At 46.2% G+C, this 12,908-nt stretch overlaps 1 protein-coding gene and 1 long non-coding RNA gene across 3 annotated transcripts in view; one reads left to right on the plus strand and one right to left on the minus strand.

Moving 5' to 3' along the window:
* Nucleotides 1–1,913: 1,913 nt before the first annotated feature.
* LOC128838980 (uncharacterized) lies at nucleotides 1,914–6,098 on the minus strand. The gene is made up of 2 exons (XR_008445338.1): nucleotides 5,913–6,098; nucleotides 1,914–5,111 (listed from the first exon to the last, which is right to left on the minus strand). It is a non-coding gene; the product is annotated as an uncharacterized LOC128838980 (long non-coding RNA).
* Nucleotides 5,448–12,908, plus strand: part of IQGAP2 (IQ motif containing GTPase activating protein 2) — a 236,203-nt gene continuing 228,742 nt past the window's right edge. For both annotated transcript variants that reach the window (XM_054031558.1, XM_054031559.1), the window contains exon 1: nucleotides 5,448–5,603. In XM_054031558.1, coding sequence (XP_053887533.1) covers nucleotides 5,567–5,603 — 37 coding nt within the window. In that variant the 5' untranslated portion in view covers nucleotides 5,448–5,566. The remainder of the gene's footprint in view (nucleotides 5,604–12,908) is intronic.

A 12,908-nucleotide genomic window follows, 5' to 3' on the forward strand; every position in this document is an offset into this window, starting at 1 on the left:
TGCAGCATATGTCTCTGCCTAATACATGTGTAGAGGATGGAGTGCTAATTAGGGCCTGTATTGCAGGAGCAGCATGTCACAGGAAACCTCCCAGTTCCTAGCCTGGTGCACCTGCAGGATCTTTGACAGGGAGATGGATCATTGTTCATTTAAAAAAAAATAATTTGTTGACTGCACCACTACCATGGTCCAAGATTGTAACACAAAAGACCCATAAAAAATGTGTGTGGCATTTACAAACCAGACTGTAACAGCAGGGTTTTAAGGTCCTGATTTCTAAATCAATCACATGAATCCAAAGTACAAAGTAAGAATATGAGGTCAAATTCTGCTTTCACTTACATTGGCATACAGCCAGTGGAGTTATTCTGGATTTACACTGGTGTTACTGGAAGCAGACTTTGACCTGTGGAAATTAAAACCTTATTGGAATTTATTGCCACAATTTCCAAAACTGCTTTAGGATTTTAAATCTGTTTATTACCTTATAAATTAATACAGTATTTGAAAATTAGGAATGACATCATTTTAAAGCAAAAAGATTGCCCATTTAACCCACTCCCATTAACACCACAGGAAGAATGTGACAAAGTCATACTCCTGAGGTGTTGACTCAGGTTTTACTTTGTCCTTTACCTTTAGTCATGCAAGTTGCCATTAATTAGTCTGTTATTTTAGGTGAGTATTAGAAGGTCCTGTTAGGAAGATGGCATCTTGCAACTTCCTCCATCTCTTTATTTTTTTACTATTGTTATTGTTTTCTCAAAATGTATAAAACAACGATGAGATTTTAAACATTAATAAATAATTTTTTTGAATTAAAGTGTAAGTAAGTAGTCTCTTAAGAAATTTTGACCATAGTTTTCTAGTGTGCTTTGTGATTAAGGGCCAGATCCAAAGCCCATTTAAGTCAATAGAAATCTTGTTATAATAGCCTTGGACTTTGGTTCAAGCTTTAATGTCCCAGTTCAATACAGAATGTCCCCGTTCAATACAGTCCTTAAGTACGTGCTTAACTTTAAGCACAAGAGTAGTGCTTAAAGTTTTAAACACAGGCTTAAGTGTTTTGCAGAATAGGAATGGGGCTAGTCACATGTTTAAAGCCAATCACATGCTTAAATATTTTGCTAATTGGGGCCTATGGGACCAGTTCTGCTGTCTCAGGCAAAAACTTACTGAACTCACTGACTTTTATTCCTGAATAAAAACCAGAGGATTGCAGAGTATCATGCATCTGTAACTGAAGCGACAAATATTTTAGCAAATAGTGTCCTGTCTATGGTTCCAATCCTGCACTGTGTTTGATGTGGATAGACCCCAATTGCAGTCAATGGAGTTTTGTAATAACACTTTTAAAAGCACGTCTAGAATTTTTCCAATGTCATCCCTTTCCTAAAAACAAACAAACAACCCCCCCACCCCCCAAAAAAACCCCACCAACCCTTTTTAATGCTCCATTAAAAACATTTCTTGCTTGCTGGTCTCACTTTTTACTTTAATACTCTTCTGGCACAGTTTCAAATGGAGGAAATGAAACTGGCACTTTGCCTGGTATTTATTGGTAGTTGTTTTCCACTGTCAAGCAGTAACAGAAAAATAAAATAGATCTGTCTTTCCACATCCTTCTTCCATGACAATATGACACCTGGAATTTAAACTATAGCATGATACTTACAACTTATACTGTGCTCCTGGGAATAAAATCCTTGGAGGCGAACAAGATGAATTCCTCCATCTATCATGAAATATGGCATATTTCTCAATGATCTTTTGCATTTTTTTCCACACTGCTTATGAGCAACTTGCAGTGGAAAGCACAAATAAATCACATTCTTTTAGGTTAAACATTTTAAATTAAAGTAACCAGTTTCTTTCTTCTGTCAAAATGTTGCATTTAAAATAAGTTGAATATATATATTTAAAATAACATTTAATCATAAAATTAAACTTCAGTCAGATATTTTGAAGTACAGTGAGTCTTCATGATTACAATCAAAACCAGCAATTACCTATAATACACATTCCATATTTGTATTTCCAATAACAGGGTAGTGTAGGTGAAAGCTTGACCCTCTTGAAGTCAATGGAACCAGGATTTCACCTTGTATGTCATAGTTTCTAGTGTTGCGTACTCTCCGAATCTTGGTCCACATCTTATCCCTTATGCATATTTGTAGATGCAGAATAGAAGACCAAGAAAACTCTGAAAGGTTTGCCTAACAGTTTCCTTATGCTCCCCCGAAGTTATGCCTATACTGCACAGTTAACCTGGGTGCTTGGCGCCTAGATTTGAGCACCCAGGTTAGTCTAGCATGGGGGTGAGCATCCCCATTGCAAAGTGCTAATTGCATCACTGTGTCCTCATTGTTTCTGCATCACGTGTGTGTGTGTCTGGGGGCATATCCCATGATTCTTATTGCGGAGACACTCTAGGATTCTTTCCCAGTCAATTGTGTTAACTGCTGTAGAACTTGTCCTTTGTGGGGTGAGGGGGTGGGAATGGGAAGGCATTGGAAGATTATCAGCACTTGTAGCCTGAATCCTTACTACAAAGTGGGTGGGTTCCAACCCAAGTTACAGTGGAGCTCTGGCTCTAACCTACAACTCTCAGCTGGATAAACTAGCTCAGGCTCCGAGTCAGAAGATTGTGTGTGTGTGTGTGTGTGTGTAGATACCCTCAGAAGTGAGAGATTTGGGGTGGGAGGCTACGGAGAAGCAGTGATGCCTTTAAACCATGGGGATTCTAAAGCTCTGTGCGGAGAGGAAACTGTGGGTGTGTCTACGCTGCAAAAAATCACCCACTGCTGCAAGTCTCAGAGCCCAAGTCTACAGATTTGGGCTTGCAAGGCTTATGCTACGGCGCTAAACTAAAAACAATGTTCCCATTGGGATGTGGACTTGCCCTCTGAAACCTGGCAAAGGGGATGGGTCTCGGAGCCTGAGTGGGAATGCCTACAATGCTATTTTTAGCTGTAGCATGAGCCCAAGTCGGTAGACCCAAGTACTGAGATATGCTGCCGGAGGGTTTTTTTTTTTTTTTTTTGGTCATGTAGATGTACCCTGTGGGTCTATGGGGAGTCATCTTCTCACTGGTGATGGCTGGGCCTTCTTCCTGTGCAAGCTGTGCTGCCATTTGCTCTTTTCACAGCACTTTGTGCCTGTGCAAACAAGGTTGCAAGCATGAAGCTGGTATTAATAATGCTTGCAGCAGCTTAAGACTTCTATAGATTTCTGCTGGGCTGATAAGGAAATAGTGATGCTACCCTGGCTTGCTATTCTTCAGAGCTTCAACCCTAGCTGCTGACTCACCCCTATCCTTCCCCTCTTCTATGGGCCCCACCCAGTTCTGCCACTTTCTGCTCCCTCTGGTTGCCTTAATGAAGGGGAGAACATAGGCCCTAAATAGGTCAATGGAACTGCTATGATATTTGTGAAAGCATATGTATCTTCCCCCTGCCCCCTTTTATATTCTCTCCATAGGGAAAAAATAAGCAGATAAGACAAATCAGTTACACACTGAACTAAGTAAGTGGTTTCCAGCAGCAAGGCCTGGCCCCGATGCAGACAGGTAGGAGAGGTCACACATTCCTCCGGGCCATTTCATACTCCCAAACAGTGCCAAAGAGAAAACAAACTTCCTAATGAATAATAAACAGAACCTAAATCTCCCTCTTAACAACGAAAGTTTCTTTACTCGTTTAACAGAACTGATGGTGTTGGCAGGAGCTTACTGATTTTTTTTTATTTGTTTGTTAAAGTGTGTTTTAGTTTTCATTTGGATTCTCCTGACTTTTGAAATAACAAAGTCTTTATATTTATTTATATAAACACCCACAAGCAAAAATACACCTACTAGCTACATTAAATCTGAAACGAAGTCCAGCTCCCTAACTGCAGATCCTCATTGCAGCCCCAACCACACTGTGCATACTGGCAAATGGGAACCCTGGAAATGTAAATGGTGATGATTACGCTCATCTAAACAGGAAGGACTTGTGATGAGTTCTGGCAACAGTTACAGAGATGCAGTGACTGGACACATTCTCTGAAAGTTCCTACAGGTGGGTCCCATTGCTGAGAGCCTAAATCTAACATTCTGGGTCCTCTGATAAAGGACAGTTCAACTCACCCGAGTTACCTTGGTGAGATGAAATATATTCCTGCAAGAACCCTGTTGTTAGTACCAGTATTCTCCAGAGACATCCAGGACTGATTGTAATTTCCATCCACCTTAAGATTCCCGTGCACTATCAGAGCAGTGTTGAGTATAAATGAGAACCAGGCCCATCCATGGGGCAAAACACATTATAATATGGTTTATTATATATTACTTATGTGGATGGAAAATGTTATAAACATTTCAGAGAGCCATGCTTTAGCCTACATTTCTGCCATGGTTAAAACATGGCTCTCTACTATGTTTTACCGTGTTGTGGGTATTTTTTTGTCCATGCAGCCAAGGATAAATAGTATTATAACAGGGGTTGTCCACTAACACGTTTAAATATGGTTATTTACACATAAGATGACAACTCAGTAATGATTGTTTCAGTTGAGGGTTTTTTTTAAAAATATCACTAGAGAAGCCTGGTGTTTAATATTTATAACAGACGGTTATTTATGCCGCTGGTTTGCCCCGCCTTTCTGGGGCTGCAACGTCAGCTCTTTATTTTGTGCTTCTTTCTAGTAAGAAGCACTCACGTGTAAGAAATAGCTTTGGGGGGAAGGGCCCCAAACGGAGAAGCAGGGTGTTTGCCTATTTGTACCCGAGCAACAAGCTGGGACAGAAACAGGCTGCACGTTCCCTTGCTCTTCTGTTTCCTTTCTAGCGCTTTTCCTCGGTGCTGGAAACCGCACAAGCCACAGGTTTGTCACCAGCAGGCTGACAGATCACTAAGGGGCTGGTTTCAGTGTGCGCGGGCTGCTGCTCTGCTGCAGCTGGGGATGGCTGGTTCCTGCCGCCTCCCTCAGGACTCGGCGGCTGAAGTGATTGTGGGCGGACTGGAGGGCCGGGAGGGGGGGACCAGAAGGTTGGAGCCGGGGTGCGCTGGCCGGCTGCGGGCGGTAGGGGTCGCTGCCCGGCGGCTCTTCCCCTCGGGTGAATAACGGGGCTGGCAGGAGAGAAAGGAAACGGAGTGGGAGTGGGGGAGGAGGGCGCTGAGTAAGCGCACAGAGCAGCCTGGGCAGGAGGGAGGGTGCACCCAGGTGAAGGGCCGGCCCCCTCCGCAGAGAGAGCGAGCAAATCAGAGAGGGGGAGGGAGCGGATAAGACAGCGGCAGCCAGGCACCAGGAAGGGCTGAAGTTGCACCGAGTAGCCTGCGCGCCCGAAGTTTGGGAGGCTGTGGCGGGACTAGACACAAGCCCAGCCTGAGTTTGCGGGGGTGCGGGGCCAGGCAGGCTCCAGCTGCAGGAGGGGGCAGGGCCGCAGTGGGGCTGCAGCTTCCCCTCTCACCCCCAGGCCGTGGGTGCGGAGCGGCGGGTTGCGTGCCAGCACCGCGCGCCCCGGGGCAGCGCGGCAGAAGCGCCCCTGTAGGCTCCCCCGGCGTGTGTGGGAGCAGCCTCCAGGATGTACCATGAGGAGCTGCAGAGACCCCGCTATGGCTGTAAGTGCCTGCACGCCGCTCCCGGCTGCGGCCGCTGGGTTACGCGGGGGGCTGCGGTGACCCTGGTGTGCGGGGTGAGGGCTGTGGCTGGAATGTGGAGGCTGGGGTTTAATAGCCTCCCCGGGGCTGAGGTAGCAGCTCCAAGCCAGCGCTGGGAGTCAGGTGAGTGGCGGCCCCCTGCGCCCTGCAGTGCCCCAGAGACAGACACGTGTGCGGGGAAAACGCAGCTCCCTGCGTGCAGACGGGGCAGGGCTGGGCTCGCTGCTAGGCTGCCGCCGAGGTACGCACCTGTTGGGGGAGGCGAGTTACCTGCGTGTCGGAAATAGCGCGGCCCCCTCCCCCGGCTGCAGCAGGGGGTTTAGTCCGCCTTGTGGGTCAGGGAATCCCGGGCGGATTGCACAGGTGTCCGCCTCTAGCCCGGCCCCAGCCAGGCAGCGAGCGCAGCCCAGCGCCATGCCCTAGTGCGCTCTGGTTTCGGTGGTGTGCCCGAGCAGCCAGGCGCTGGCAGGAGCTCTGACAATGAGTGACTGGTGGGATTACACAGTGAAGCACGTGGCCCCGGGCAGGGGTTCAGAGTCCTTCCTTAGCGTGAGCCAGGAAGTGGCTCGCAAGGGGGAAGAGTAGAGCACCTTTCAAACTGACAGTAACCCAGAGCGGCCGAGGGAGGAAACAGCAGGGCGAGAGTTAACGACGAGTAAAAAGCGCAAATCTGTAGGCGCTTAGACCTGCTGCTAGGGCGGTGGTCACATGTGCGTGAGGCGCGGTATTGGCAGTGGTGGAAAAGTGATGTGGAAGGGCCATAGAGTGAGTGGGGAACTAATGAAAGGGACATGAAATCTAGTCAGTTAAAAGAACAATGTTAAAACCTGTTTTGATACTGTCTCTGCATTATCCTGCCAACTCTCCTGGGTTTACACCACATTTTCCTGTACCTTTTTTTTTTTTTTCGGGGGAGGGGGGCTAAAGGAGGAAGTTCTTCACACCCCAGCAGGTGTGTGAAGAGGATGGGGAGAACTGACTATGCACAAAGTAAACAAACTGGACAATTTCATATACATGTTTTCTCACCTTTATTTCAGTAATCTTAGGTGTTCTAGCAATGGTAGGTAAAATAATTACATAGACTTCTCTGAAGTTTTGTTATCATTGGCCCTATACTTGAAAGTACTATTATGCTGCTTGTATTGATGTGCTGATATTACTCAAAGATGAGTGCTAGAATTACCCTGGTTTTATACATCTTTCTTGACTAACAATCTGAGAAATTTCTCCTCTGCATTGCACATCCACTAATGTCATATATGCCATCATGTGCCAGCAATGCCCCTCTGCCGTGTACATTGGCCAAACCGGACAGTCCCTCCGCAAAAGAATAAATGGACACAAATCGGACATCAGGAATGGTAACATACATAAACCAGTAAGTGAACACTTCAATCTCCCTGGTCATTCTATTACAGATTTAAAAGTCACTATCATTGAACAAAAAAACTTCAAAAACAGACTTCAAAGAGAAACAGCAGAACTAAAATTTATTTGCAAATTCAACACCATTAATCTGGGTTTGAATAGGGACTGGGAGTGGCTGGCTCATTATAGAAGCAGCTTTTCCTCTCCTGGAATTGACACCTCCTCATATATTATTGGGAGTTGACTACATCCACCCTGATTGAATTGGCCCTGTCAACACTGGTTCTCCACTTGCGAAGTAACTCCCTGCTCTCCATGTGTCAGTATATAATGCCTGCATCTGTAACTTTCACTCTATGCATCCGAAGAAGTGAGGTTTTTACTCATGAAAGCTTAAGCCCAAATAAATCTGTTAGTCTTTAAGGTGCCACCAGACTCCTTGTTGTTTTTGTAGATACAGACTAACACAGCTACCCCCTGATACTTGACTCCTCTGCATTGAAGAGTGATAATATAAAAACCACGGAACCTCTTAAGGTTAGTTTCATAGTCCAATTTAGCCATATGAAATGGTAGCACTAGTGCTATCCCCTTTCCAGCATTAAATAACATCTGCAAAAACAAAAGACTTCAAACTTCTGAATGTTCTAGGAATTTTGTTTTGTTTCAGTTGCCACATATAGAATTGGCTCAGTTTGGCTTACTTATTTTCTGCTCTTTAAGAGCTGGATGGTTAGTGTTAATAATTAACAAAAGAAAATAATACTATAGGATAGATTTTCATTTGTCTGTATTTATCAGTTTAATATTAAAATGTGGGTTTTACAAATATAGCACTGCAGCATTAACCATAAACTGGAAGAATTACAATTCTGTATGGGTATTATTTTATAATAAACTATTACATGTTTTGAATGCTTTTTAATACAGTTGCCTTCAAATCAAAAAGTTTCAAACAGCTAGTGTTGGCCACAGGAAGAGTGTAATGTAGCCTGCAAAGATGTATATATTTTTTTAAGGTTGCGTTAAACTTAGGCTCCCAATTGCATACTTTAATGTACATAATGGTTCTGATCTTTGTTTCAAAGGGAACTGCTGGTGTTTCAGCACTTTTGGAAATCAGATCACTTATTTACTGCCTAAATAAGGATTTGGGAGGCTAACGTTCGACAACCATTTAAAAAAAAAAAAAAAAAAAACCTTTGGCATAATATAACATCACTCTTCTGTATTCATATTTTGTATTCTGCTCTACTCTCTCCCCTGCCCTCTGAGTCAGATATTACTACTTTCTTTTGCATACTTTCAGAAATCTCTCTCGTAATATTTCAGACAAATACATGCTAATGTGAAAATTTGCACAACTCAAAACACTAATCAATCTTTATGGTCTGATACAGCTTTCCAGATTTTAGCATGGCAGTTCTGATTTGTTCTGTGGTCTGCAACGTCTTGAGTTTTTCATGTCCTTATGAAGTTATCAGACACAGACGTCAAAAGACCTCTAGCCACAGGCTAATATAAAAGATGGGGGTGGGGTGATGACATCCTGCCAAAGATGTTATTTGGCAGTGTCCTACTGAGAGCTGAGCCAGCTAAGCCATCATGATTTCTACCTGGGAGCTGTCATTGGATCATTTTTGAGAGCTCCATCTCTCTCTTGCATTAGCCCCTAGTTAATAGGTGTGTGGTAAATATTTTAAGCCCTTTTCACTGCTGCGGATACTGATGATGTGTTTTGGAGTGATTACCAAACACCTATGAAGAGGGATGGTCCAGTGGTAGCGGGTAAGCCTAGTACTTGGGGATGTAGGTTGAAGTCTCTACTCTGCCACAGGCTTCCTATTTGACCTTGGACAAGTTGCTTATCCTTTGCCTCAGTTTCCCATCTGTAAAATGGGAATGAGTACCTTGGAGGGGTGTGAGGATAAATATTTTAAAAATTGTGGGGTGCTCAGTTACTGTGGTGATGGGGGAGGGGGCATATAAGTACCTTGGATATAGATAAGAAATTAAACTAGTCCTACTTTCTTCTGTAAATTACTTTCCTGGGACAGCTAAGCACCCTATACTGGGCAATGGATATATTTACTCTGATGGGGAGCAAGTGGTGGTTCATTGCTATGCTTCCTGATGGTGAAAGGTACCAGACTGATAGCCATGGTAGACTAGCTTTTAGATCCAGGGGTTGGCAAACTTTTTGGGTCGAGGGCCACATCTGGGTTGGGAAATTGTATGCAGGGCAGGGAGTGTGGGGTGTGCAGGAAGGAGCTCAGGGCAAGGGATTGGGGCAGAGGAGGGGTGTGGAGTGCAGGAGGGGGCTCAGGGCAAGGGTGCAGGAGGGGTGTGGGCTGCGGCAGGGGGCTCAGGGCAGGGAGTTCGGGGTGGGGTGCAGGCAGGGTTCAGGTTCTGGCCCGGTGCCACTTACCTAAAGTGACTCTGGGATGGCAGGGGCGTGCACGGGGCCAGGGCAGGCTCCCTGCATGCCTGCCCTGGCCCCAGCCCCGCGCAGCTCCAGAAAGTGCTGCGGCCCCTGGGGGAGGGAGGGCAGAGGGCTCCACACACTGCCCTCGCCTGTGGATACCTCCCCCGAAGCCCCCATTGGCTGTGGTTCTGCATTCCCGGCCAATGGGAGCTGCAGGGAGTGGTGCCTGGAGGCAAGGGCAACACATGGAGCCCACTGCCCCCTTGCCCAGGGGCCACAGGGAAGTGGTGCCAGCCACTTCTGAGAGCGGCATGGGGCCCATGGCGCCATGGTGGGCAATCATCCCCCATAGCCCTGAGGGGCCGGATCCAAAGCCATCAGGGGCCAGATCCGGCCCATGGGCCGTAGTTTGCCCACCCCGTTTTAGATGGCTAGAGGAAGTAGGTATGGCAGACAAACAGAGCAAGCCCTTTGAAGTCAACAGGAGTTACGGATGCTCAGCACATTTGAAAATGATGCTATTTATTAAATATCTGTTAAATTACTAAAATTTTACTGATATTTTCATATATCATTAATGTTAACTAAGATTGCACCTTTCAAAAGCATACTTATTTGTAACCTATACCTATATTGGCGTATGTCTGAGTTGCATGTTTTAGCTATAGCTATTGCATCAAAAAGCAGAGAACCAAAATTTTCAGTTTTAGAGCTGATTTGTCTGGGGGAGCAAGGGGAAGAACAACTTTTAAAAGATCTCACTAATCAGAAAACATGGTCTGGCCTTAGAACTGTAGATGCCTCCATTGTAACTCATGGGCTGCTTATATATAAATAAAAATACACACACACACACACACACACTGCTGATGGGTCTTTGCCAAGCACAGTTGACTACAGTAAAAACAAATCAGAGTCACACATCTGCACATGCCTGCTTACGTAATTCCAGGCCTCAGGGCTGTCCCCCGTATCGGTGGGCCTGCACCTGCAGTTAAGACTGCAACAGAGGCTAGAGTTAACTTATATAATTTATTAGGCAAGCAAATCGCCAAGACTTTTCTTTCTGCTGTGACCTTTTGGTGCTTTAAGCATTTGGCCTAACTAAGGCTATGTCTGCATTAGCGCTTTTGCTGGTAAAACTTATGTCACTCAGGGGTGTGAAAAAAGCTTCCCTCCCTCCCCCCCCCGTAAATCACACTGATGGAAGCGCTCTGGTGTGGACAGCACTTTGTCAGTGGGAGATGCTCTCCTGTTGGTATAGCTATCTCCGCTTGTTGGGGGATGGTTTAATTATGCTGCTAGAGCTCTCTCCTGTCTGCGTAGAGCAGCTACACAGGAGATCTTACAGTAGTGCAGCTGTATCGGTACAGCTGTGCCACTGTAAGGTCTCTAGTATAAACACAGGGCCAGTGCTACCATTAAGGCAAACTAGGCGGTTGCCTAGGGTGCCAAGATTTGGGGGTGCCAAAAAGTGGTGCCCCCAATTTTTTTTTTCTTCAGCGTTCCTGGGCTGGGCTGCCGGCGGCGCACTGACACGTGCGGCTCAGACTCCCTCTCCTAGCGCAGCGGCTGCTCCATGCAATTATTGTCATTACCAGTGGGGGCGGTGTGCTTGGGGAGGGGGTGTAGCAGAGGTGAGCTGGGGTGGGGAGCCCCACCCCCCGGCCCGGGGAGCTGTGCGGCAGCTCCCCACCCCAGCTCATTTCTGCTACGCCCCCTCCTGAAGTGCATGGTCGCCGCTCCACTTCTCCCGCCTCGCGGCGCCAATCAGCTGTTTGGCGCTGCAAGCCTGGGAGGGGAGGAGAATTAAAGCGGCGGCGTGCTTGGGGAGGAGGCAGAGCAGAGGTGAGTTGGGGTGGGGAGCTGCCGCACGGCTCCCAGGGGGGGGAGCTGCCGTGTGGGCGGTGCCTCAGGGTGGGGGGAGAACTGCCACGTGGGGGGGGCGCCTCAGGGCGGATGGGGTGGGTGGGGAGCTGGCGCAGGGCTGGGCAGGGGAGAGGTGCAAGGTGGAAGTTTCTCCTAGGGCGCAAAACTTCCTTGCACCGGTCCTGTATAGACATAACCTTAGACTTCTGACTTCAGGTTTTTGACAGAGGTTGTTGTAATCTTACATTTTGCTGTACTCCAGCCTGTGAGTTCAGGAGGCAAGTTTGCTGTTTTCAACAAGCTCAGTTTTAATGGAGATGATAGTTCTCTTGTCTCATATGCATGGGTGGCAGGTGAATGAGCTGTTGGGGGGAGGCTAGCCCCTGGCCCTTCCTCCTCTTCTCCGAGGCCCCACTTCTCCCTCTCCCCTGCCGGTGCCAGAGCATCCCCACTGCAACTGCTCGCGGCCCCTCTCGCCCTGGCCCCAGAGCACTCCCAGGTCTTGCGAGCACTGGCCCCAGCCTGCCAGCCCCAGCCTCTGGACCATGGAAGAGCAGGAAGGGAACTGGAAGCAGGCAGGAGGAGTCTGGGGGTGGAGTGTGGGTGGGGCCACACCAGGCTGTTTGGGAAGGCTCAGCCTCCCCCGCCTACAAAACTCACTGCCCATGTTCATATGCAGTTTAGAATAGATGGTTCTCTTCCTGCATATTGTTAGCAAGGCAGTTCCACAGCTAAAAGAAAGGCATGTAAAATACAGGTAGTCTATTGTAGCCTGACAGGTATTGTGAGGGGAATCCTGCCCTTGAACATTTAAGTGCTAATGAATTTCTTGCTAGTATCATGAAATCTCAGGTTGCTTTGAGAGAATAAGTTATGTCCTTAACTTGCTAAATAACTAGTTTTATTTTACAATTCATGCTGCAATGCCAATAACTTGATCTGCATTGATATAAGATAACCTTTTCTAGATAATTATCTGATATTTTAATTTTTGATGTCACAGTGGAAAGAATTAAACAAAGCAGAAGGAAAAATGCATTCCAAAGGGAATATTTTTCTAATGCCAAGCAAGGAAATACATTTGTACAACTGAAGGCAAAGGAGCTGTAGTTGGAAGTTTTGACTCCACAAGATGTTTTGGCCAGGTGGATAGGGAGGGAGGGTTGGTGGGTGTAAAACACCCTCTGATCGATGACTTCAACTCTGCATGCTACCAGCAGTTTAAAAAGAAATAGGAAAGACTTCAGTTGCCATTTCATTGGCTTCCATAAGACAATCATGAAACTTCTAATCCATAAACTAATTTGAGTAGATATGTTAAGATGTTTCTATCAGTGTGAAGTATAGTCCATAAACTACACTATAGCAGCCTCATGGCAACTGCATGTACAGTAACTGTTTTCAGTATAAATATTTCTGCCATTTAACTTTTTTCTAAATCTCAAACAGATGCAATCTGTAGTGAAGAATGGCAGTAAACTTTCAGTTCACCAAATTTACACAGGACCAACTCCTAAGATTTAAACTCCCTTTAAAAAAAAATGATTTTTACAGTAAAAATGCTGATTTACTGGTGACAAAATCGTGAATGGAGGGCTATA

The sequence above is a fragment of the Malaclemys terrapin genome, chromosome 6, assembly GCF_027887155.1.
Source record: "Malaclemys terrapin pileata isolate rMalTer1 chromosome 6, rMalTer1.hap1, whole genome shotgun sequence".
Lineage (NCBI taxonomy): Eukaryota > Metazoa > Chordata > Testudines > Emydidae > Malaclemys > Malaclemys terrapin.